The following is a 26,771-nucleotide window of genomic DNA, read 5'->3' as shown; positions in this document are numbered from 1 at the left end:
AACCCTCCTGCCTTAACCTCCCAAAGTTGAGCACTCATCTTGAGAAATACTAGCTAGAAAAAGCTAAAGACAGAAGAATCCATCCAGTTGCAATTTATTTATAAATGTAAACAAAACAGAAAGAAAAATTGAATATATATTCTTTCAGTGTACATATATTATTTACTATCCATTAGGCTCAGTTGTGGGCTCTGAGAAATATAAATATTATGTTGTGCTTGCTACAACTTGTAGTTTAAAAAAGGAGACAGATTAATAAAGCAACAATTACAATAAGGATCTAGAACTAGAAATACCATTTGACCCAGCAATCCCATTACTGGGTATATACCCAAAGGATTATAAATCATGCTGCTATAAAGACACATTAACACATATGTTTATTGTGGTACTATTCACAATAGCAAAGACTTGGAACCAACCCAAATGTCCATCAATGATAGACTGCATTAAGAAAATGTGGCACATATACACCATGGAATACTATGTAGTCATAAAAAAGGATGACTTCATGTCCTTTGTAGGGACATGGATGAAGCTGGAAACCATCATTCTCAGCAAACTATTGCAAGGACAAAAAACCAAACACCGCATGTTCTCACTCATAGGTGGGAATTGAACAATGAGAACACTTGGACACAGGAAGCAGAACATCACACACCCGGGCCTGTCGTGGGGTGGGGGGAGGGGGAGGGATAGCATTAGGAGATACACCTAATGTAAATGACGAGTTAATGGGTGCAGCACACCAACATGGTACATGTATACATTTGTAACAAACCTGCATATTGTGTACATGTGCCCTAGAACTTAAAGTATAATACACACACACACAAAAAAAAACTTGCAAAATGCTGTAAAAGAAATAAGCAGTGGATACTATGGAGGCATAAAAACAGGTACCTAATTCCAAGCATTGGAGATTTCCCCAGGGCTGATGTCACTTGAGCTGAGCTGGAGAGGTGAGAAGTCAGCCAGGTGGGCAATGAACCAGGGAGGGCTTTCCAGAATAAGGGGATAGTATATGCATAAGTAGAAACTAAAAGGCCTCGTTAAACATTACATTAAAGCTAATGTTAAGCATTAACTAGTATTCTTTGAACATTTACTTTTCACAAAGCATCTTGGTAAGCATTTTACAGGCATTTGTCTCATTTAATTCCATCATTACCATTTAAACCAGTTCTATTATTATTCCAATTGTACTGAAAGAAACTGAGGTTTGGAGAAGTAAAATAACTTACTGAAGATTTTTCAGCAGTCTGACTGTAAAGTCCCCCGCCGCCACTAGACTCTAACTGCCTCCCCAATGGTGCTTGTCCTCCACAATGGTGCTTGTCTGTCCTCTGTAGGCAATGAAAAGCCACAAAAAACTTTTGGGTGAATCTCCTAAAAGTAAGCATAACATTTTTAAAATGTGAAAATGACTCCTTTTTTTGGTCATTTAAAAAATCCTTTGGTTCAATACCTTGATTATGTCCTTGTTAAATTTGGTTTCTATCTTGTTTAGAAAAGGAATCATGACTTAAGAAGGACCTATTGTGCATGTGAATCACAACCCCCATAATGAGGAGAGAAGTTAAAATGATGCTGTTTCCAATAAGCAGGGATGGGAAGTGCCATGTGTCACTCTGATATGCGATACAGAAACCAACATGGGTTGTCACACCATACATACAGGGTAGGATTTATCATTTATACCTACTCTCATGGAGGCAGGGTCAGATTTCTAAATCTAAGTACTTTAAATTCAGAATACTTCTCCAGCAATCTTTGCTTTTTAATTGATGGTCTTTAAAGGGCAAGATTTGCTTAGAACCATATTTAAGAGAGAAGAGTGGAACTATAGTGATCTAAAATGATCTAATTTTCTAGAAAATTACTACTTTCTCTAAGCTGTATAAACTTTAATTAAGAAGACAAGGAGGTCTATTCTCTCTCCTTACACACATATGAAATGCCAGGCTTTTGGGATACTGATAAAAGGAAGACAGTGGACTGAAAAGATTAAAATTTTTAACAAAACTCTAAATATAATTAAGATGGAATGTTTACTGCCATCTTTAAGGAGCAAAAAGTAACCAACATTTGTTGCTCCTCTGGAAAGAAAATATCTATCACTTCAAAATATGGGTAAAGTCAGCTTATAAAGTAATCTGTAGAAAGAGATTAAGTCACAAGTAAGACAAAACGAAAATCAGCTCATATGAGCAAATACATTTTTCAGCTAAATATCACCAAAATAAGCATTCTGGGACACTTAATGCAATGCTTTGTGCATCTGTATCCAATAACATATTCTCAACATCTCCTAAAGGGATATTTTGGTAGCTTCCACTACATATTCTCTAGAACCTGACTTTAATGGTAGCAGATTTAGAAGAACAGATAAAAAAAAAAAAAATGAAGGCCACTAAGGTGAGAGCAGATATTGAATGCGAAAATATCCTCCACAATTCACAGTACAAAATCTATGGCCCCAAAAGGTTTCTCTTTTCCCTACTTTCTATTCATGTGGTTTTCTTTCACCTGCTTCCTCTCCTTGCCCTCTTTCTCCCTAAACTTTCTTTTCCCACTTGAGTTCTCCTACAAAACCAGGTCTAAAATCACTTCAAAAGGACATATTTGAAGCAAAGCAGTTTAATGTATTTTGTCCTGCAAGTAAAAGCATTTGGGTAGCCTTGGTGTCAGCGTGATTTCAGCTGTCATCAAGACTGGCCCATTGAGGTTAAATGAAAATCAACTTCAATTGGAATAATTTGAAAGAGAATAGCATTTTTAACAAATTCAGATATCTTCATGTGCTCCTCCCAATCTACAAATTTTGAAGAAAGCTGGGTGGCAGCTACAGCTTCATAAGTAGCCTCCTGTGATATGTTGATGCTACCACAGCAAATTGAGAAATGAGGGGAAGGATGTGTGTTTAGCACAAATGCTTATGATTATGCACACATCACTTGTGTTGAGAATGTAGCTCGGCTATACTAACTATACTAACTGATTAACTATATTTATATATATGGGATGTGGGCTGAAAAGCACTATAAAATTTATCTGCGTGTGTATATGCAAGCAGAGAGAAATGCTGTATTCTGTGTATAAATATCAGGTAGCATAAAATAAAATACCCCTGTAGTTGTTTGTTTAGGGACACATTTGGATTGAGTGAGCATTATAACAATCATTTCTTTCAGAGCCACAAAAACATCACACTTTTTAGTTTTAATAAAGTCTAGTTTTTGGCAGTTCTTTTATCACACCTGTCATCTCCTAAGCTTTGCTTAGCCAAAGCACTCAGACTTGAATTTTTGAAATTGTCAATATAGGCCTTCTAATCTTTAAGTCTTAAATTATCTAAGCAGATTAACTACCATTATTCTATGCTTACAGGACTCCAGGGTAAAAGGCAGCAGAGAAAATACAACTTTTTTTTTTTTTAGGCAATTAAGTCCCTGAGGAAGCTGTGTTTGGGGCATGTATTTGGAATATGGTCCAATGTGTTTATGTAAATAACCAAATTGACGTGGTGAGTACCTTAACTCCAGTATCTAGGTTTATAAGACAAAAAACAGCTCTAAGAAGCTTAATTGTCCCACTTTTAAATTATGAGTTATTCTTAGTTCATATTGACAATTCTCCAGTTTGCAAGCAATGAATGTCCTGAAGCCAAGGGAGATATCTTGAAGGAAAAAAATAAATAAAAAGCAAAAACGAAAGCTCACTTTCACAGCAGCGCCTATCTCTGTGGTGACCCGATCTCTGCTATGATCTCCTTTCTGAGATCAAAGCAGGATTAATGTGATTCTTTACTGTTTGCATTGCACATCTCAAAGTTCTGGAGACTTAAGAATTAAGTACAAATGCAGCCCTTGAACACAGAGGAAACTGAACTTGAGTGGGGTGGGTTAATAGCACGAGGGACAGCTAACAATGAAAAGTTATTTGGGATTTGGAAGGCAATACAGAATTTAGAGTACTTTGTAAGCACTGTTGCTTTCTCTTTTCTCATTTTCTGGGGCAGACTTTCGGTTGGTTGATGAGGCCAGCACTGAATGCCATCTTATTAATAGTCTCCATAATGACCTTTTAGCTCATTTGGAATGTTTTGCAGCTGCTAGTATGTATGAAAAGGGAAGGGAACCCTGCTGCATGTTTTCACAAGAAAGCACTTTCACATTGCTACAACCAGGCATTTATAAGCAGGATTTAAAAGAGGGGGAAATCTTTTAAAATATCAAAATGTTGAGCTTTTGTGTTTCCACTGCATGTTACATTCCTGGATACTGGAACCCCTAAAGGGTGAGTGTTTCTGCAGCCTTTCAGAATTGCTTGCTCTTTTGTTGAAGAAAAGGCAAGTCCCATATTCCTGGGATCTCAGAAGGTGAAAAGAAAATCGTTTTTATTTTTAATGCTTAGTATACACACTACTTGGGAAGGGAGAAGCTCCCCTCCTCCAAAAACGTGACTGAGATTTTACCTGCATTACCTAGAAGAGGGCGCGCCACAGTGTAGCCCAATTTGCAATTTTATTTGTACTCAGTACTCTATAGGAGAACAGGATCGCGGGGCGGGGGGTGAAGGTTTTCTCAGCCCCGAATGTGACCCCACGGTTTCCACTCTCGGCTTATACAGTTCCACCCAAAGCTCAACTTTTCCACAACTCTGCAAGCCTAGCCACACAAAGACACCCATACAACAAGAAGTCCCAACACCTGCAGCCCATTCAACCAGCTGAGCCCTCCTTTTTCACAGGGTACGGAATTTCTTGGACAACTTCCTCGTGTTCCCTCTTCCAAGTTCTTTTAGGTTAGCACTCGCCCTGTCTTTTCTCTCACCATTTCCTCCCCCTTCCTCTCCTGCCCTGCCTGGAGGCCACACTCTAAACCTGTCCTCGGTACTCCTGGGCAAAGCCCAAGAGGTGACCTGAGATGAAGGTAGTGCAGGGTAGACCAGGGAGAGAGGTCTCTACACTACCTCACGCCGGGGTACCGGGGGTCCTTGCTGCGTAACCCCTGCCTTGGCACCCAAGGAGGGTCCATCTACTTTTTCCTAACGTCCCTTATACCAGTCCCGCGTGGAGCCGGAGGATGCGGGGAGCTTAGAGTCAGGCTCTTTCTAGGGAGTTGGGAAGGGGGTCCCACGTGCTGGAGCGCCTGCAGCTGCGACCCAGCACCTACACCTTCGCCTCAGCGGTCCTGGTGGCGCCGGACTCCCACCGCCCACCCCAAGTTCCTACCTGAAGGGGAAATTCACCCGACGAACCTTGTGAGTTGCCTCAACTGGAGAAGGAGCTGGATGGTGAAGCTTCTGGTCCAGAACACAATTCCCAGGGCCAAGAATAAAGGAGACAGAATCTCAGTACCTACATACTCTGTGCTCGCCTCCTAACTGTTTTCACCACAACAAACAAGCAAAGTGGACTTTCTTGGACCGTTTCCTTGCATTATTTAGCTTCATCTGATGGTGTCAACTGTTTTCTCATTATTATGCTGAATTTCTTAACAAGGAAATTTTCAGCTGAACTACGATTGTTCGGAATCCATAATGAGGATTGTTCGGAATCTGTAGCTAGGAATTGTGGCTTCCTGGAAGAAGTCGCCTGAACATTCTATTGGAAAAGTTCGGAACATCAATAACAGCTCACCCTCTGCCTTTCTCTTTCTAATTTTATACTATTATTGTCTGTGCAGCCCTGGTGTGCCCAGCGGTGTCCTATCACGGGGAAACAGTCACGTAGCTAAAATCATAGTAGGGAGGGACCCATGCTTTATTTTAAAAATGTAAAGTTTTAAAATGTCGGATTTTTTAAAAAGCTTAAACTACCATCTGAAATCTCGAATACAATTAGTCCTTGCGTCTTAAAGGCCTTTATATCATTGAAAATTTCCTAACAGCCTGTATAACTTTGAAACAAAACGTTAGTGTTATAATTCAATAACAGTTATTTAATTATTAAAACACAGTGAGGGCCCCATAAGTTTTATAGCTTCTGTCAAGACATTGCTAATATGAGTGTGTGTGTTTGTGTATGTATATATAGATGTGTGGGTGTGTGTCAAGGGAGAAGCAAACCCAGATTTTAGGGTTGGATCTTTGTTAATATGTAATATCTATGAGGCTTCCAAGTCCAGAAATCAACTCACCAGTTCTGTACCGGATTCTGTATGGAGATCAAATTTGAGATTTCTAAAGTTAAGAATTCAGGCCTTTGAAATGGATTAGATTATATATACCTGAGCTTATTTTAAAAAGAAAGAGAGGGAGGGAGAGAGTGAGACAGGGAGAGAAAAGAGAGACAGAGACACAGACAGAATATACATATATATATAGAGAGAGTGTGTGTGTGTGTGTGTGTGTGTGTGTGTGTTATCGGTTGTATTTTTTCAGATCTCATTTTTAAATGTCCTGTTTTGGATGTGATCGCTTGAGTTCAATACATGATCTTTTACAACTTACAAAGAATCTAAGTTTTAAGGAAGGGAAGCACAGGCTTCAGCCTCTATTTCATATTTTTAGAGTCACAGCATACCATCTCTTTTGTATTTCCTAACTTAAAAACAAAACTTATAAGGTAAATTTGGAAAATTAACTTAAAAGAGACACATAATAGAGGATAATTTTTATCTATATCTATCTGTATATCTGTATATCTTTATAGAGATGATTTTTAAATTAGTTAAGATGTACAGGGTAATTAAATTATATGGTATCCTGAAATATATAACATGGGAGGAGGGCCTTAAAAATTATCCCATCTAGCAATACTTGTATATACACAACTAGTAAGAAGTCCATAACTATCAATAGCCAGCAGTGCTTGCAAATTATATTGAATTGAAACGCTACTGAAAGAGTTTATCTTTCATTGTAGTTTGGAATTGTGTGAAGGTATGTTATGTACATGATCTATGTATATATAATTCTTATACTTTATATATATTTAGACATGCACTTCTTTTTAAATGTTTATGTGGTTAGTCACTTTAAGAGCATCAAAATAAATTGTGCGTTGGCTTACACTATCTCCCAGATATTCACAAACACTGATGAACAAAAATCTTTATATCGGAAATGAAGAGCTACCCATTTAAAGAAAAGAATGGAAAGGGGAACTCGATTTATTCTCATTTGTTTATCGCTAGATTCCCCCCCACCCCCCTGCAAATTCATTTGAATAGCTTTCAAGCCGGAAAATGGAAATGTGGCTCCTGCCCTCTATTTCAGCGGCAGCAGCAGCGTCCTGGCAACAGCGCAATTTTCTATCATCAAGGATAAATGGCATTGAACAGAACATTCTGATAAAAAAAAAAAAAAAAAAAAGGAAGAAAAAGAAAGAAAGAAAGAAAAAAAGCTTCAGCCCAAGGAGCCCATGATTGCTGGCCTTCCTGTCTGTCATCCCTTTACAAAATCCTCTCCGCAAACCTGAGCGGCATGCTGTCAGAGCTAATAACGTCTTCTGAAGGGGCTGGGGGGCGGGGGGAGCACAGTCTTCCCTGCACAATGTTCCCATTTATTAAATCGAGTGCTTATTTTAAAATTGCAAATATCTTTGTTTGGTTCACTGAAAATTAAAACCAAGATGTAGGAAGTTACATGATGCGACAATTATTCGTGTCATATCAGAGAATCAAACCCTTATCTCTCCCTTCTCCTGGTTAAGGTTGGATGAGGGGGAAGGGGGAGTTTGGGGGTATCCGGGACAGGAGGTTTCTGGTGGAAAAATACAAATCGGTTCGCCCTGCAGGTAAGCTGAGAGTAATTGAAAGCCAGAGCAGCGATGCCTGTTTCTACCAGGAAGAAAGAGCTAACTGCGATTCCAGGGGCGCGTGTGGGCGCGGTCCTCGCAGCGATGCCGAGCGCGGGTCAGGCTCAACTGCAAACCTTGCCACCGAGCTTTCCCGCGGGGGACTTCGAACATAACGGTGTCTATTTCTCGCCTACTGAAATCTCTTTCCAGAAAAGGACATTCTCCTGCTCTGAGGAGATGGATCCCTGAGGTCCCCATGCCCGCACAGGGGGTCCTGGAGGAGTTGAGAGGACACTCCTGGAGCCCTTCCCTGCGTAGTACGCTTCCTCCCGAGGTGGGGGCTGAGAATCGAAGAGCAGCGCCCCCCACACTGGGATTGGGGGTGGTCGAGGGGCTAGAGATGCCCGCGTTGGGTTTCTTAGCGGCCTAGGCTGATGCCTGGAGATGGGGGGGATTGGGTTTGGCCGACGACTAGCTCTAGTGCCCGTGGAGTTCCTGGGACACCGAAGTTCAGCACTTTGGCATGAAACCGAAACGGCCAGGGAGGGGCGGGGCGGGCCGAGGTCCAGGCAGCGGCGGTGCTGAAGCCCTCTTCCCACCCAGGATCGATCAATCGGTAGGGAATTTTTTAACTTTGGGAGGGAGAGATGAGGAAGGGGACCTAAAACGAGGGGGAAATTCGAATTTAATATCCTTTATAGGAGGTCAAAAGAAAAAAAAAATGATGGTGAGGAAGGCAGAGGGCCCTAAATGGACCCTAAGATGAAGTAGGGTCGGGGACTGGGAGGTGGGGCTGGGGGAGACGGGTAAGCAGCTTGCTTTGGTGAGGAGCTCCCGCGCTGAGAACGGTGGGAGGAGGGAATGATGGGGAAACCTTTGTTTAATGAGGAAACCTAATTATTGCGCATCTGGAAGTCTTAGTCCCTACTACCAGACGAAGGCGGGTACCTGAGGGATGCTGTGCGCATGCCTGGGCCGTCGGATTTGCTTGATAAGGCGCGCACGTGAGCTAACTCCGGCGCAGCCCAGACTGTGCCGCTGCCGCCAATGGAATTTCTCTCCTACTGTGCCTCCAGGTCACATTGACATCTCGGTTTCCCCACAATAGGCCTTTAAAACCCACTTTAAAAATAAAAAAGAGTGTTTTAGTATTGATTCTTGCCTAGACACTGAAGATTTCTGTAGGAAATTGACACGGTTTAGAACTACAAATACATTACTACAAGCAAGGGTTAAAGTATTCGGAATTTAAGAAAAAGTTAGAAGGCGGGAGAGAGGGGGCTGTTTAAAGAGCCCTGGCAGGAAGTCAAGGAATCCTGGGACTGCTGCCTTCGGAGCCCTGTGGCTTGGGCCAAAGCTGAAGCTCTCTGAGCCTTACCTGTCACATGAAAATCACACCTACTTCATTAACCAAATGAGCCTCAAAAGCAGAAACATTACCTATGCAGGCCTGGCTTGAGAAAACAACCCATACTGAGAAAGCAACCCAAACCTGCTCTTTCTCCACCTCATCCCCAGTCACACATGGTGGCCAGGGAGATGGAAACTAGAACACCTGTGTTCCATCCCTCTCCCTTTCCCAGACACCAAAGTGTCTTTGGGGTGACGGCCATGTGTTAGCTCCCTCCTCTGTGAAATGTTGCTAATTTTAGAAAGACAGAAAAGAGAAAGGTAGAGAAGTAGCATGAATCACCACCATGGCTAAGCCTCTTGTCTCCACCCAAGCTCTGAGGCTGGAAAGATGAGATTGATTCTCTGGTGCTAAAGAAAGGGTGGGCCAGCTGGGAACTATTACCCATTCTGCCCCTTCTGCACACCAAGGCTGCTCCCTGTCCTTGCTGCAGCACCATTCTGACCATTACCAACCAACCACCTTATATTCTTCTCAGTATATATTCCCGCCAGAATTGCTGTCTACACACGGGCCTCCAGTGTCCCTAAGAGTGCTCATACTCTGTGACAAGAAAACCATTTGTTCTCACTGAAATAAAACATGTGGGGATTGTCATTTGCAGTTCCTATCCCCTTTTGTGTAATTCACAAGTCTCTGATGTAAGATTAGGCTTCGAATACATTTGGTCAAGTACATACATTTTAGTACTCAGCTTAAACAATGTCATGCTTAAAAGCACCTCAGCAATGCCTCTGTTTGTCTCTAGGTCTTTGTCACCCTCCAGGCCTATGATTATAACATGGCTTTTTGTTTCTTTTTTGAGAATGTGAACCAGAGCTCCACCCCAGTCCTCTAAAATGCAAGACACTAAAAAGTGACCTCAAGGCATTACCTGTTCATCTAAAATCAATATTATTTGACCAATGAGTATTACATCACATATCATGTAAGCATATAGCTTCCAATAGCCATGTCTATTTTCAAAGAAGGAGATACCTACTGAACCTTCAGAAAAGCCAGCTGGTAGTTTCTGTATAGAATGACAAACTTCCTCACAATAGTGTTTTGGGATTGTCTTTGAAAAAGGTAAGCTTTCTCTAAACTGGCCCAATAAAATCAAGAGTGTTGGCTTCAATCTTATAAGGCTGCAAAATGAGATAGCCATGTTGTCTAAAATAGTTCTTGAACACTTTGGATTTTAGAACACTTTTTCTTAGACTTCTCTTTGTGCTTTAAGGAATAGGATAATAATGGTATGTTTGAAAGGAAATCATTAGCCAATCAATAATTGTCACAGTCCTCAATTAAAGCAAAATTATCTTTCCTTGTTCTATAAGTGGCTGGAATAAATGAAGAAATTTTTCTTCTTGAGCATTTTAGGTAAAATTGAATGAACGTAAGTCTCAAATTCATGTCCTGGTCTTTTTCTAAGGTTTTCAGATCATCCATAAGGCTAACTTTGATGACAACTCACTGTCATCTCTGAAGAAGAAAAGATTAGCAGGCTGGGGGTTCTAGAGAGGGACACTGCAGTGTGGGCTCTGGACAGTGACCAGGAACCCATCACTGGCCACAACTTCAGGCTCTGGAGCTGCTGTTCTAAGGCAGCTTCAGCTCCCACCTAGACTGCCCTGCAAAGTCTCTTTGTCTCACATTTGTGCTGACCTCCCATTGGCTCCTTCTCATTCTCCACTGTCATGGCTGGCCCTTAGCACCCTATGCCAGTAAGGCTAGTTGACTAAAAAACTATATATATATATATATATATATTCACACACTGAGCTGGGAGCATTTCCTTTCTACGTAGCAAGCCCCTCTGATTTAAGATTGGTCAAATTAATAGGAAACAGCAAAGGAGGTTAAAGAGGGAAATTATTGAGGACAATGACTGCAGACATGCAGTCTACTGTGCAGGCTGCCTTTTCCTGAGGATTCAGAGCTGTGCCCACAAATCGGATGAGCGGAACAATCCCCTACTCCACCCGCCATGTTTGGGCTTATTAGGATTGAAGGTAGCTTGGGGGGATTCCCTTTCCTCTAGCATGGGTCAGCCAGGAGGCAAGAAGGAGACTAGGAGGCTGGGGACCCTCATCAGTCCCATGAGCCTCCAGGAGGTATCTTTTCCATCTGCCCCTACCTGCTCCCCTGCTCCCCTGCTCCCCTGCTCCCCCAGTGAGTCCCGCGTGCCTAGCCCCCACACCCCCGCCCTGCGGGAGTTATTTTAAGGACACTAAAGGTGCTCCAGGAAGCTTTTCTCTCTTTCTCTCTCTCTCTCTCTCTCTCTCTCTTTTTCTCTCTTCCTCTCCCACTCTCTCCCTCTCTCTCAACCTGGGAGCTAACTCAAACCTGTGCACCGGAGGGCAGCTGACAGCTGAGCGTGGCAGGGGCGGGGTTGGGGGTGGGGAGGTGGCGGTTGTTCCAAGCGCAGGATTCTGGAGTCCACCGGCGCTTGGGCAGGTAGCAAGCAGAGCTAGCTGCACATTGCCCCGGCTGGCGTTTTCAAACAACTTGAATTACAGGCTACATCTTGNGCTGCACATTGCCCCGGCTGGCGTTTTCAAACAACTTGAATTACAGGCTACATCTTGAATATGAATTAGCCTTCCGCACTGGTGTGACTTCGCTTTGAAACTCAACTTGTCAAGTATGGTTTTAATTAAACATCTTCCGGCCTCGAAAGATTACATGTTTTGTAAAATATATTCTAGCATGAAATTTACTTCCACGATCTGAAATTAGGTTTTTTGTAAATGTTTTCATAAAAAAGAAATAGGAGGTGTGTGTGTGTGTGTGTGTGTGTGTGTGTGTGAGAGAGAGAGAGAGAGAGAGAGAGAGAGAGAGAGAGAGAGAAAGGGGGGAATGAAGTAGTTTATATTCACTGCCTTCCTTTAAAACGTCCTACTAGCCGGCCCTGGAGCCTGACAGGTCCCAGGTCCCAGGTCTCAGCCAGCCGCGGCCGGGGCAGGGCCAACACCGCGCGTCCAGGTCAAGCAAGTAACTCAAACCTGCCCAGGCAAGCGCGGCCCACGCTGCTTTTGCAGTTGGGGACAATTGAGTGGACACACAAATTAATCCCGCACTGATTTGTTTCGGATCCATCTGCAGGACGCTTGATGCCTCCCCCTTGGCTGCTGCAGCAGACACCTGCCTCCCTCCCCATCCCAGACTGCTCTGCTTGTCCCATGAAAGCAGAGAAAAGAAACCGTAGGGTGCAGAACAGACCTCAGTAGTATTCACCGTGAAACGTAAAGTTCTCCTTTAAGAATTCCTGCCTAATATTGAGAACAACAGCAATGTCAATTGATAGCCGTTCTAACAGACAGTCCGAACTGCTCTAAACCAATCTAAAAGCTTGCCTTGATGGAGAAGGGGCCTCTGGGGCCTCTCTATCACCTGCCTGGGGGCCTCTATTTCCCAAGTAGCCCTCAAAGAAAAAAGACCCTATGCTCCTGCGTAGGGGTAGGAAAAGTGCCTGCCAGGATGGGTCTTTCTATTCAATACAGAATTAAGAGTTGGGTCCCTGTGGAATTTTCTTCCTAACTAATCTCTGAGGAACCAGCCAATTCTGACGGGATTTGCTGGATTCGAGTAAAACTTGGCGCACATGGGGTGGGGTGTGATGGGGGGCAGGAGGGAGGGGGGCGCATCTCCTTTCTTCGAGATAATTGGGATCCAGCAAAGAAGGAGGGGTGGAGCGGTAGGGAAAGTTATTTACCGTCCTCGACTGAAATAGGCAAAACCAATAACGCACCTCGCTTTTTGCCCTGTTTACTCCATCCCCATTCAGTGATTGGCAAAGCAGGCCCTGAAGGCAAAGGCAATAATTGTTCCGCGCTCTCCTTACTAGGGAAATGTGTAGGCATTTGAAGTGTACTAAAAATAAACGAAGGAGCGAGAAAATGAAAAGGGGACAGAGTGACAATTTGCGGCAATTAAAGCGTCTGCGCGCTGTTGCCGGAGGAACAGGAACCCACAGCGGTTTTTGTTTTCCTAGGCTTGATGAAGTGACTAACTCGTTAGAGAATTTGCGTCCCAGGTTGTGTGTGTGTGCGCGTGCCCCTGTGCATTCAGCAACCCAGGAGCCCACAGAAATGGCCGGATCCGTGGGGGAAGACGGAGCCTAGAACCCTAAAAAGCCCTTTAGCCTCAAGAAAGACCCCGGTCAGCTCTCTATCCTAACTGCTAAGCCCCTCTCAAGTGAGAGCCTCTCAGCACTCAGTTGCCACGTCTCGCAGGAACTTTGGAGCAAGTTTTCAGCTCCAAGGTGTCTAACCTTTAAAAGGAAAAGCATAATAATACTTTTATTTCACGACCACGCGAAACGCAAAGGATGTGGAGTGGGGAGGGGAGGGAAAAAAGGGGCGGCCAGCCAAATCAAAGCTTGGGAGACATTTTGACAGTGCGCTTGAAATAATGCTCATAATTTTTGGAAGGTTTGCAAGGGGGTGGGGGGTACGTGGGAGAACCACAACTTTCTCCTGTCTGTCACTGAAGCGGCCAGAGAGGGCTCCAACCTCCAGCTCCCGCGGCAACACACAGCGGGAAATTGCTTCAAGATACAGTAGGGCTCTATTCTTTCTCCCCCCCCCCCCCCCCCCCCCCCCCCCCCGCCTTTCCCGAGCAGTGAACTTCACAGAGAGGGTAGTAAGGGAGGGTAATCCTGGGTGTCAAAAATCTGTGCATAGCCTGAGCTCACAAGAGTTAACCCCAGGCCCCAGACCCAGCCTAGCGGCCAAACTGGCACCCCGGGCTGCTCAGTCCCCGCATCCCCATATCCATCTCCCCATCGGGGATGGTGAGGTTTGGGGGAGGGGAGTGACACTACCATGCATTCACCACCTAAGTCCTGCCCAGGCTGCCTTCAATGAAAGCTGGCAAATCCAGCGAGTCTCGCAGAAATTTTCTTCAACCCTAATTCAATTTTAAAGCGGATTTTTACTATTAAAAACGCTGACGAGTAACACATTGAATTAATCTGACTGTACGGTTTTAATTACAGTGAGGGTTTCTCTACAAATCTGTACAAGACAGTGGCTGGCTCTCGGAGAATCTCTGCCTCCTGAATTCCATTATCGGGCCCCTGGTTCCCTGCAGACGGCAGCGTGTGGGAGCCAGCTGTGGTGCCAGCGTTCAGTCGCCCTCTGCTTCTGCAGGGCCTCCCGGCTCCTGTCCCTCGTCCCTTCCTTCATCCCAGCTCCATGGAGAGCCCAGGACTCCTGCCTGTCTCTTTAAGACTGCTGAACTGATATCCTGAAACGCTACCCTTGCTTTTTAAACCCTTGGGCCCCAGACTTTTGAGCCCCCTGAGCATCGTTCTTAAAGTGGCTCGTTTTGTCTGGGGAGGGTGACCTCTTGTGTAGTGTTTTTTTAAGGGTTCTCCTGCTTCGACTTAGCAGCTGTTAGAGTGGGCAGCGTGATGCCCACGCTGTTTAAGGGGAAAGTAGGTTAGGAAATGGGGAGGAAAAAGGAGAAAGGTGTAGAAGACTAGTAGATGAAGAGCTTGGTTTGGGGGGTCTAGGACCCCCACCTCCAGTCCTACCTCCACCCCCATCTCCACCTCCTGACCCTAGAGGAAATATACATGGTGTAGATCTGCAGGTAACAGGACTGCTTTTATCAGCTCTCATTTTGTTCATTTGTTGTGCAATTAGCATTGTGGGGCAATGGTACCTAGCAAATAGGACCAGGAAGAAAACTTAAACACAAAAGGAAGCCGACTCATACTCATACTCTTTTGTCCACTCTGTTATATTCTTTTTCTAACTCTCTATGTCCCCTGCTTTTGTCCCGTTCTCTCCTTCCCTCCTCACAAAGTATGTGCGAGTAAAGAGCGAATCCAAATATGAACTAGCAAAATGGACACAACTTCTCAATGCATAAAGAACTGAAGGCTTTGAGCTCTGTGGGGGAAGGGCCCCACTCAACAGAGTGAAAGGGATGAGGAGCGTTTTTGTTCTCTGTACAAAATTTGTAAAACCTACCAGAAAAAAAATAATAATTATTATTATTCCATTCCCAGGGTAGTGGGAAAGGGACTTTCTTTCTCCTAGTTTTGTGTGTGTGTGTGTGTGTGTGTGTTTTCAAGGGGTCTCTTTTCTGAACAAAAAAAAAAAAAAGAGAAGAGAGAGACAGAGAGAGAGAATGAATGGGCACAGTTGGGAGAATGGGATGTGAAAAAACAAAAACAAACAACCTTAGCTTCTTCTAAGGGCATTCAAATCTGTTGCCCTCTAAAAAGTTTTGCTAAAAGACTAATAAATTACCTTTCCATTTATTGGGATGTTCCCAAATAAAGGAGATAAGAAGTATTTATGAACAGGTATGAGTATAAAAGTCACCAGTTCATATATATCACAAGAGTAGTCAGATACAAAACAAACTCACCCTCTCTCTTTCTCATGAAAAATGGTTTTCATTTATTTTTCTGTTATAACAAGAGAACTGACATCATAGCAAGGGGATGTTTTCATCCCAGGTTTTCCTGAAGAGTTGTCCCAAGCGGGGCTCTCCTTTAATATTAGGCATTTTCTGTGACCTTGTTATTGTTACTGCTGATGAAGGGATGAAGGAATTAAACAGAAGATGCTTGGAGGCATTTAGGAAGACAGCTATATTAACTCCTTATTATGCCTAAAAATAGTCTACTGTTTCCTGTTGATACTTGTTCCCTACTACTATAGGGTTGTATTTATCCTCCAATGGTCAGGGGTCCCTGCTTTCCAAAGACTGGCTTGCTTAAAGCTGACTTCTAACACCCCTTCCCTTCTCTCTTTGCCCTGATATATTTCCCATCAGGGTGAATATGGAGAGCTCAACCTTAGCATAGCCTACAGATTGAAAAGACAGACATCAGCATTTACCTTGTTTTATTCTAAGTGTTTAAACACTGTTGAGCCCTTTTTTTCCTGGGCTTAGAGAAAGAGGAGCGTTTTTGTATTAGGAGTGGGGTCCTATGCTTGTTAAAAGAGAAAAAAAGAGAGGATTTGAGGGGAGAGAGCAGACAAGCAGGCGGACTTCTGTATACAATCCTAAAATTAGGGAAGGTAGAAACATGTGCTGTTTTTCTCCTGAATCAATTCTGGGCCCAGTGCATCAGCTCCCTCTATTAAGAAAGCCTTGAGTGCTCACACACTTGGGAATGGAGTCATGGAGAAGGTAAATGATATTTAGTTTGAGGAGCTGGTTAGCTTTGTTTTCATAACTCCACTGGACTCCAGGTCTGAAAATGCCTGCAGCAGGAGCCTGTAGGTTGGGACATGCATAGTTAACATTCTCCAAATTGGATAGTCTTGAAAAACTCTGTGAAACCCCCTGTGGGAGCCAGTGTCATGTCAGAGTTTCCTAGCTGCCTATTCTTGGGACCCAGGACCAGAGAGATGAGGAAAATGTTATCCCCAAACTTAAGTAAGACTCTTTCTAAACATGGGGTAAATTGAGGCCACTTTTTAACTGGATTTGGGGGAGTCTAAGAGAGAAGGGTGTTAACATGGACAATACAGCTTATCACCACAGACAAGAACACCAAACTCAGTGTTTCCTTGTGTAGACTGATACTTTTGGCAACTCCTGAAGATGCCATCACTGGCAAGAGGCAGCTCCCATGTGCCCTAGAGCTTTCACTGCTGTGTGTGTGTTGGGGGAGGGGAGAAAGTTGTGCGGGTTTCCAGGATATCAGGCACCCTTTTTTTTTACATACATACACAAACAGAGTTTTACAGTATATTGAATGAGGAAAAGACTAGCAAGTTTTTTTTTCCACCAATGTCTCCCTTTGAGAAGGGGCTATGTAAATCAATACCGAGTTATTTCTTTGAATTCAAAGGCCATTTATCCAGGTCTAATTTCTTTAGAATTAAAGTGATAACTGAGCCCAACTTAGCAACCAAACCCATGCAGGTCCTGCCTGGTTTGAATGTACTTCTACAGTCCGTGAGGCTGCAAAACCACTTCGGGCACCCCAAAGCATTTCCAGGTCTACATGTGTGAGCAAACACCGGTCCAGACCAGGAACAGCAGGAGATTCTTTGACCCAAGAGCCCATTCCTCCGACAGTGGCCTCGGGCGGACCCGGGAGGTCTTGCGTTGGCAATACACAAGTATTTCTCTCTAAATAACATTGACACTCGCAATACAAATTCCAACATCTCAACACCTTGAAAAGCAAAAAGCAGCTTAGGCCTCAAATCCTGCCTAGTGAATATAACCCTCACCTATTACATGCCCTGAAAGAGCCTTGGGCCTCCTACCCTAGATAGCAGGGTTTACTTTTATTTTGAATGATAAAGACTTCGAGGGCCTTGCCCGCCCTCCTCCTCCCACCCGCAAGGGTTGGCCCGCGTTCCCCTGCGGGCGAGACAAAGAAGCAGGAGCCAGGACCCGGCTGGCGCCTAACCCGGCGCCGGGGCCTGGAGCCCCTGAGGTGTGCGCCTTCCTGCAAGGCCCCAAAGATCCCGAGTTTTTGCCCCTTCCTGAAGGGCTGGAGGTGCGGGCTGGACTAGTGCAAACGAGAGTGACTCCAACCGCCTTACTTCAGCTCATTACCGTCACCCATGAAACCAGAATGAAGGACTGGGAAGCCAATCTGCCGCGTTCAATTGGAGAGAAATGACTGTCGGAAGAAGCCCTGCGGTAAATAGCCTCTGAGCCGCGAACTCCATGCGCCGTGGCTGGTGGCAGAGGCCACACCTGGCAGCCACTCGTGGTGCGCCACCTTGGCATGTTGTGTGTAGGTCACACTATCTGTTTTCCTTTCTCCAATTTTCCATTCTCGATACTGGCAGGAAAGTCTGATAGTCAGGCCTGAAGTTTAGATTCCATCCCGCAAGCGCAGAGATATCACACCAAGTGGGGCCCCTCGCTCGCTCGTTCCACTTCCCAGCCCCTGACTGTCTCTGAGCCCAGCCTGGGTCGCCCAGCAGGTTTCAGCAGGACCTTTACCATGTGCCACAACTACCACCTCAGTGCAGCTGCTTCACTGGAACAGAGTGCAGGGATTTTAGCCAGTAACTAATAGGGGAAGGTTGAGAGCCCTGAAGCTACAACCCGGACAATCCCAGCCTGCCCGGCTTCCTCAGCTATCAAAGAAACGAGAAAAAAAAAAAAAAATCCCGTTGCAAATAGAGGCTGCTGCGCTCTGGATACGGTGCTCAAGTGCAGGGACCTTCCGAGGCCCTGCCACGACATACTCTGCTTGGGGTGCAGCCAGTGTTGCAGGAAGCTGGCGAGGAAAGCGGTGCACCTGCGAGCATAAAGCGAAAAACACAGACAAGCACAGGGTGGGGGTGTAGGGGGTGAAACGCCTTCACAGTGTTAACAACAAGCTGCAGGGTGTAAAGCAATAAAACTGCCACGTCTACCTGCTGGTATTGAGGACATTACAAACAGTCTCTGCGCGCAGCCCGGGTGTACCGAGAGCGCACTAGGATTGGGAGTGGGAAGGAGGGGTGGGAAATCTTCTCTTTTCCTGACCTTCCCTTCTGTCCCCCACCCCCCACATTTGCCCCTTACTTAGCCCACCTTTCTTTTTCCATGAAGCTTTTTTGTTGTTGTTTTAATTCATTGCCGATTTGTAAACGTGTAGATCGGGTTACTGGTTCGCGTGTTAAAGTGCACCTCTTGTTAAAAGGTGGGGAACAAGGCACGCCACTTAAAAATGAATTCAGAGTTACTGAACCGGCTCCCCAGACTCAAGAACTTAAGCGCAGCGGGCTGGGTAAAGGAGGGGGAGAGGAGCGCAAATGCCGCTGACCTGGAAACTCGGAGGAAACTCACGGGCAGCGGGCAGCGGGCAGCGGGCCTCGAGCTTCAGGTCTTGAAGAAAAGAAAGAAAGAAAGAAAAAGAAAAATGCAAACTGGCCTGGAGATAGCTAGACACCCAGGGCTGGGAACTGGGAAAATCAATTAGCATAAGCCGCTGCCGGCAGGTTTCCCACAATGTAAAAATAAAGTCCAAGCCGCTCCGTCTGCAGCCACCCTTTTCTGGAGTTAAGGGGCAAGCGGCACCTTTTCTCTATTTCTCAGTTTTCTTCGGTCCTGTAACTTATGGAGTCCAGGAGAAGTAGGATATAAAGAAGTCCCCAGTACTTTTCCCAAAGGGAGAGACACAGTCTCGTTCCCGCAACCTCCAGACACGGCAGTACAGGGTTGTTAGTACGTTTCTCCGTGTGGCCAAAGGCTCGCGGCTTAGGTCTCTAAGCAGACCGAAAGTCGGGGTCCAGACCGAGAGGGTCTTCAGGTCTCGTTCACCCAATCTCAATCCTCTGGAAGCGCGGGCTCCCGGCGACTTCCTCCAGTCCCAGGACCCGGGACCCTGGACGCTGGCGCGGGCGGGCCTGCCCTCCTCTGTGCTTGGCCCCCAGTCCGGCCCTCCTACCTGTTGACCAGGCCTGAACCGCGCACCGGGGCTCCGCTGTCTCTGCTTGGCTGCCTGGACCTGCGTGGGTCTGGAGGCCGGAGGGAGAAAGGCTAGATCCGCAGCCTTGGGCTGCTCCGAACTTAATGTCTTTCCCCAGTCCATCTTTGAAAGAGAAGTGGTTCTACCACCTGGATGTGCGGATATAAATCCCCTTGCAAATAATAAATGGATTAATAATAACAAGGTATGAAGTTCTTTTTATAGAAAAAAAGGAGAGAATTGAAACTAAATGCGGCAGTTAGACAACCATTTTGATAAGAGGATAATTGAGGCGACACTGGTGTATAATTAGAGGATAATTTATGCTATATCCACTTTTATTCCACCTCCCAAAATAAACCCAGTCCATAATCATTACAGGCAAATTGTTCTGAATTTTATAGCAGCAATTTGAACAAAGTACTGCAGTTAATCATGGGAGATTTTTGTGTATTCCTGATTAGAACTCTAATTGCCTCCTTCCAGAAAGTAAAAATAACTGTAAAACGACTCTATTTTTATCATTAACAATGTTGACAATAAAATAAAATCAATTGGAATTGTAATCGAGAGACAAATTTAGGACGAAGGCACTTTTACTTGGGTAGTTTATATTGTAATCAAGATTTGCCAAACCACTAACCGCATGTATCATTTGCATATATTTGAAAGCATTACAGTAGCTTCTGTTTTCAATAGGAAAAAATGCATTACTGTCAGTCCTCCAACGATTCGTTTTCAGAACAGGCTGCTGCGTTCTGAGAAGAAAAAAAAACACCCCCCCCCCCAACCTTTTGTACAATATATAAGAAACACGGCCTGAAATGGCAGGGACCGAGCCAGAACACAGTCTGATTTTTCTTTTTCCTTACCACCCCCCAGTGGGGTGGAGCCCAGGTGTGAGGGTTAGTCTTCCGTCTGTGGTTTCAGTAAAATACGTCTAGAAAAATCCACGGTGACAGGGAGCTCCCACAGGAGTGTAGTAGGACCAGAGTGGAAGGGAGGTCAAGAAAGGGGGGGCCTGGATTTAAATGCGGGGCGGGGGGCACTGCTTCTAAGCACAGGCAGCCCACAAGGGTGCAAGGGGATTGAAAGAGAGCAGCCCCCAGTTGGCTGTTTCAAGGCTGAGATATTGGCAGCTGGGTCTCCGGGATTTGGGGCACGAACTGCGGCGGAAAGCATCGGCGGCCAGCCGGGCAGAGGCGCCTCCCTTCCCGGCGGCCACGGGCGCAGCACAGCGCGGCCCCCGGCTGCAGCCCGGGCTGGGATTGGAATTGAGGAAGGTAGGCGAAGAACTAGGCAAGCCGCGCACACGCCAGTAGAAGCCGTGCGCCTGTGACGTCAGGGGGCGACTGACCAATGGGGAGGCACTGCCCTTTGGAGACAAACCATTCGACTCGTGGCGTCTGCATCAAGTCTGAAAGCAGACGCGCAACTTTCGCAGAATCCACCTTAAAATCTCTGCCTTAAACTGCACCAGCCCCCAAAAAATCCAAGGGGGGAAAGCAGGCGGGGGGGAGAGCAGATTCCCCCCTCCCCCCTCCTCTCCCATCCCTCCTCCTTCCTCCTCCCTTTGAGTTAACAAGGCCCCGCTCACTATATCTCTTTATATTATATATATATATATATATTAGAGAAGAGCGAGGGAGAGGGAGAACCACCTCCACCCCCTCTTTAAATTTTTTTTTTTTAATTTTTTTGCAAGGATCCAAAGAGCTAAGGTGGCTGCAGAGGGGAGAGCGGCGCAAGCCAAGTGGGGGAGGGTGGAGGAAACCCGGGAGAAGGCTTTCTCCAGCCCCCAAAGTTTTGATGATGACCATGACTACGATGGCTGACGGCTTGGAAGGCCAGGACTCGTCCAAATCCGCCTTCATGGAGTTCGGGCAGCAGCAGCAGCAGCAGCAACAGCAGCAGCAGCAGCAGCAGCAACAGCAACAGCCGCCGCCGCCGCCGCCGCCGCCGCCGCAGCCGCACTCGCAGCAGAGCTCCCCGGCCATGGCAGGCGCGCACTACCCTCTGCACTGCCTGCACTCGGCGGCGGCGGCGGCGGCGGCCGGCTCGCACCACCACCACCACCACCAGCACCACCACCACGGCTCGCCCTACGCGTCGGGCGGAGGGAACTCCTACAACCACCGCTCGCTCGCCGCCTACCCCTACATGAGCCACTCGCAGCACAGCCCTTACCTCCAGTCCTACCACAACAGCAGCGCAGCCGCCCAGACGCGAGGGGACGACACAGGTGAGAGGCCGCTGGGGCAGCTCGCTTCTCCCGCCTCCCGACTGCCCCCTACCCCGCCCGCCCCCTACCCCGCCCGCCCCGTTCACTTCCTCGACGCCCAGGCCTCCGCCGCCCCCTCCCCCAGGCGGCCCCGCGCGCCCTTGGCCGGGCCCCGTGCGCGCCCGCTCGCCTGGCGCCTGCCTGCCGGCCTCTCCCAGCCTGGCCCCTTCCCGCTGCCGCGGACCCTCAGCTTCCTTGCGGCGCTGCGCGGCCCGCCTCGCTCTCCTGCCTCCGACGCGCAGTTTGGGCTGAGTCCCCGGCCCGGCGCAGGCTTCGCTAGACGAGTTGGTCCACACTGCGCTCTCCAGCCTACTGGGTCTGTGCGCCCTTTTCCTTGCTCCTTCCCTCCAGGCTGTAACCCACATTTGACCCGGCTGGGGACATATCTGTGCCGGAACTGGGGAGCGTGTTTTGCTTCCCAGCCCACGCTGGGCAGGCAGTGGCCTACTTTGCGTGGAGAGCCCCGTGCGCCTCAGTGACTCGGAGGGAAACTGGCGTGGCCTTCGCTCTGGTTAAACTAGTAACAATCAGGCTCTTTCCAGTGGGCTTTAAAGTGTCCCTCACCTTCATCCCTAACCGGGCCCCCTGTCTAGGTTTTCGCTACAGTGTTGGCTGCTCCTTTGTTCGTGGAGGCGAAGCAAAGAACCCCGGGCTAATGGTTCTCAGCATCCGAGGGGGACAAAGTTGCCGTGAGAGGCGCAGCCTGTTCGTGGGCTGCTCTGAGCTGTTGGTTGTGTTTTGTTTGGGGATTTAGTCCTCCTGATGAGAGTCATTTCAAACATGCAGAGGATGCTTGATGCACTGAGCTTGAAGCTGGTGACATCAAGTCAACTGGCCGCGTAAACACCTGGGTGGCTCAAGCACAGCTTCAGGTACTGTTAAGCCAGGCACAGGGGCCCCGCTTCGCCCGGAGAGCTGCTGTCTTGCTGCTCTGCGCACACCAGAGAGCCTCCGGCACCGCCTCCACTGCGGCAAAGCGGGCTGTTTGTCTGAGAGCCTCTGGCACTCCCTTGGCCCAGACACTGCACAATGTTAGGGCCAGGGACTGGGTCAAGGAGATTACGCAGACGCTGGGAGCACACGAGTAGAGTGGACCAAGAGAGGTAGGGGCATCATAGGGATTTCTCGAGGTAACCCTTATTGGGCTTTGGGGAGACTCGTTGCAGGCCAGGCCAGGAGCAGGGAAATGGCAGCAGTGGCCTCCCGGGTGACCGCTCCTCTGTGTTATTTGCTTGCAGATCAACAAAAAACTACAGTGATTGAAAACGGGGAAATCAGGTTCAATGGAAAAGGGAAAAAGATTCGGAAGCCTCGGACCATTTATTCCAGCCTGCAGCTCCAGGCTTTAAACCATCGCTTTCAGCAGACACAGTATCTGGCCCTTCCAGAGAGAGCTGAACTGGCAGCTTCCTTAGGACTGACACAAACACAGGTAATTCCCGAGAAGCCCAAGTATCCCTGAAATACTGGTCCCGCTTGCAGATCGAGCAGGGAGCGCATCAGGAGGAATTGTTGGCCTAGTCAACCAAGGATGGAAGGAGCTTAATGACAAATGCCTTTTGCTCCAGTTATGCACTTTCCTGGGACAACACAGTTTGGAATGAATGACCTGGTATTGAATACTGGATTGGATTTGCACATCCTCCCAACCCTCGGCGACCCCACCCCAGCCTAGAATCCTTTTGTGACCAAACTCATAATTCAATTGCGTCTTATTCCAGAGCAGAACAACATGAAAGAGAACAAACATTTAGGAGAAAAAGGTTTACAGACCAGGAGGCAGAATAAGGTTCAACTTTTTTAAGGATCCTTTTGTAGGCCCTGGGAACTAATAAGGTTTTCAACTCATTGACACAGAAAGAAAACTTGTGAAATGAACTAAGAAAAAACAAAGTAGGCATAGGTTCCAATGAGGTTTAGTAAAGGCACCAAAGTGCAATCTATTTATCCTAGGAGTGGCAAGGTGGGTTTTTCTGAAGATTTCCCTAAGCACAGTGGTTAAGTCATCTGGGTGACAGGCTGATGTGGTCTGAGCTGTCTCCCTGGAGCCCAGGACTTGGGTGTAGTGGCAGAGTTGGAGATCAAAAAGAAATGTTACCAAAATTGTAACAGGTGAAGCCACAGTTAAGTACAGTTACTGAAGTTCTCCCATCCTACTAATATGAAAGCCATAAAAGGCATTTCAGATTTCACAAGAAGGAGCTTAGGTGAGTATATTAGGACCCTGGTCAAAAAGCCAGGCTGCAATCACCTGCAGTTTTGTTGATTAATTTACCTAGATGGAGTAGGCCTTATCTGATGTAGGTAATCTTCAGCAAGGGGACCTCAGGTTTTATGAGACTATTGCTGGAGACTGATTGTGTGTTGACTTAAGACAGTTGTTCCTTAAGCTGTTCTTTTTCTATTTAGCCTGTTTCCTCTTTCCATATTGCTATTCATATATTTGGGGTTTGATATGAAAGGATTCCGGCTATTCAGTGGCTTGTATGCCTCTTGAAAAAGTAGATTCCTATGACTAGGGAATTTTAAAGGTAAAGGAAGCTGCACCATAAAATTTCCTTCTTCAAATAAAGTAGATCTGAAATGTTGGCCTAGATATGCTCCCATCCCAGATTTCTCAATTCACGTTTAATTTTCAGAAGTCCTTTGACTTTTAGTTACTATACTAACAATCATGTGATGATCGTTGACCACAGTTTGACTAGGCAACATACAAAATAGGGAATGAAGGAGCTGCAATCCTTAATCCCTGCAAGATTATGGGGATATATTTATGTCTGGAGAAAAATGCTTCATGTATAATCTATGGCATATGCAACATATGCATAGATATATTGAAGGCATTTAGTTATAAATGTATAGGCTTTAATCTTTTCAGTCATTTGCTCCCTGTGCCTGTATAGAGATACCAGCTTTTGGGTATCTCTACGCATGTACAGGAAGCAAACGACTATGTGAAAATAGTCATTTTACATAGACCAAATGTAAAAACACAAGACTTTCAGAGGAGGTGCATTCAATTGAATGACTTTGATTTGAAAGGGCTCCTTTTAAAAATCTTTCTTTAGGCTTCGGACCTGGTCATCTCATTCAGTTTTGTCTTATTTATACTGTTGTTTTAAACACCTAGGCTAGCATGCAATTCTAGGATTACAATAACTTTCGGTGTCCAGGCAAGATACCTAGTAGGTTGGAGGAAGTGGGAGTGTAAGAGGCTAGAAAGAGGTGGAAGGAGGCGGGGACTTGGCTTGTAGGCATTGGCGGTGGTTGTTTTTTGTTTTAAACTTTTCTAATATTGCTTCCAAACCCCCGAGTGATGCTAGAGGCACTGGTTTGATGTTTATGGGCCTAATGATTGCTGCATTTCTTGCAGGTGAAGATATGGTTTCAGAACAAACGCTCTAAGTTTAAGAAACTGCTGAAGCAGGGCAGTAATCCTCATGAGAGCGACCCCCTCCAGGGCTCTGCGGCCCTGTCGCCGCGCTCGCCAGCGCTGCCTCCAGTCTGGGACGTTTCTGCCTCGGCCAAGGGTGTCAGTATGCCCCCCAACAGCTACATGCCTGGCTATTCTCACTGGTACTCCTCTCCACACCAGGACACGATGCAGAGACCACAGATGATGTGAGTTGTCCAAGGGAACACCCTAGGGAAACGTCTGAACAAGGAAAAGAGGATCCGGGACCTGCTTGTATCTGCGAAAAGGAGCCGAAGGAGCAGGCTTAGGAGAGCTCATAAATGTGGCGAGAAGCCGACTAGGCTTCTCTCCCTCTCTCTTTCTCTCCCTCTCCTTTCTTTTCACTGCTTCTTCCTTTCCTCCATTCCTTCTTTCTTTCCTTTTCCTTTCTACTTTTCTTTTCTTTTTCCCTTTCCACTTTTTTTTCTCATTTACCTTCTCTCTTGAGCAATGTCAGTAATTAATCTTGCATCTCAGAGAGAGAGAAAGAGTGTGTGTGAGAGAGAAACTGGTTTCTATGCCAGCACTCCTGAAACCCTTTACTGTAAGGATATTTTCTCTTACCCCTTGGGATCCAGGCTCTGAGCCTCTTCTTCTCTTTGGGAGTATCCAGCAAAATGACTTTTTTTAAAAAAACAGATTTTCCCCCAACCAGAAGAATCTGCACAAACATGGCAGCGTTTTTACTTGTTTAATGAGTTTAAGACATTACATGATGAAAGAGAAGCATTTTGGACTCCTGCATTTTTATTTACCATTCCCAGACTGACAAGAAAAAGAAAAATCCTCACATAACAGCCCTTCTCTAAAGAAAAAGGAAAAAGTGGCTGTAAGATTAGAACATTGCTACAAAGGGAATGCTGCATGTTTTATCAAAATGCAATGACCAGGAATGATGGTTGATTAAAAAAGCAAAACAAAAACCACTCTTTCCCCACTCCACCCCCCAGAACCCTGAACTGGAATCAGGAAAGACGGAGGACATAATCAAAATTGCCATTCTATTGCTTTGACACCTTTACTAGGTGAATTGGTGGCATTCACAAAGCTAATAGGGACATTTATATCAAGAAACATTTCTGTATATATTGTTGAATTTTAGTTGTACATATACTTTGTATGTTTTTGTCTTCTTTCATATATGGAGTAAAAGCCACAAAACGCTAAGAGTGTCTTGTATATTTCTCTCTGTGTGTGTCTCTGTCCCTCTCTTTCCTCCCTCCTCCCTCACTTCCCTTCCCCCCATTATATTTTCTATCACCCTTAAAAAAATTCCTATTTCCTAATATGGGAAGATATATATATATATATATATATATATATATATATATATATATGTGTGTGTGTGTGTGTATGTGTGTGTGTGTATATATATATATGAACATCAAGTGCCTGCAAAGATGTCAGTTTGCACTACTAGCCTTTGTCTTAGGTACTTTAACATTAACCATGGATGTTCTCTCAGCTTTCTTTACATATTATGTTTTTATTGTAATTTCTACA

General features: G+C 45.9%; 1 protein-coding gene and 1 long non-coding RNA gene across 2 annotated transcripts in view; one reads left to right on the top strand and one right to left on the bottom strand.

Annotated features, from left to right (window-relative positions):
• LOC112621450 overlaps positions 1-26,771 on the bottom strand; it is a 47,843-nt gene that overhangs the window by 18,327 nt on the left and 2,745 nt on the right. The gene's annotated exons all lie outside the window — the stretch shown is intronic.
• Positions 20,925-26,433, top strand: DLX6 (distal-less homeobox 6). The gene is made up of 3 exons (XM_025380894.1): positions 20,925-21,775; positions 23,053-23,246; positions 25,188-26,433. The coding sequence occupies exons 1-3, from the start codon at positions 21,343-21,345 to the stop codon at positions 25,437-25,439; spliced, it is 879 nt and encodes a 292-aa protein (XP_025236679.1). The 5' UTR covers positions 20,925-21,342; the 3' UTR covers positions 25,440-26,433.

The sequence above is a fragment of the Theropithecus gelada genome, chromosome 3 (assembly GCF_003255815.1).
Source record: "Theropithecus gelada isolate Dixy chromosome 3, Tgel_1.0, whole genome shotgun sequence".
Lineage (NCBI taxonomy): Eukaryota > Metazoa > Chordata > Mammalia > Primates > Cercopithecidae > Theropithecus > Theropithecus gelada.
Note: the sequence above shows the minus strand (reverse complement) of the source record. Positions and strands in the feature narration are given on the sequence as shown.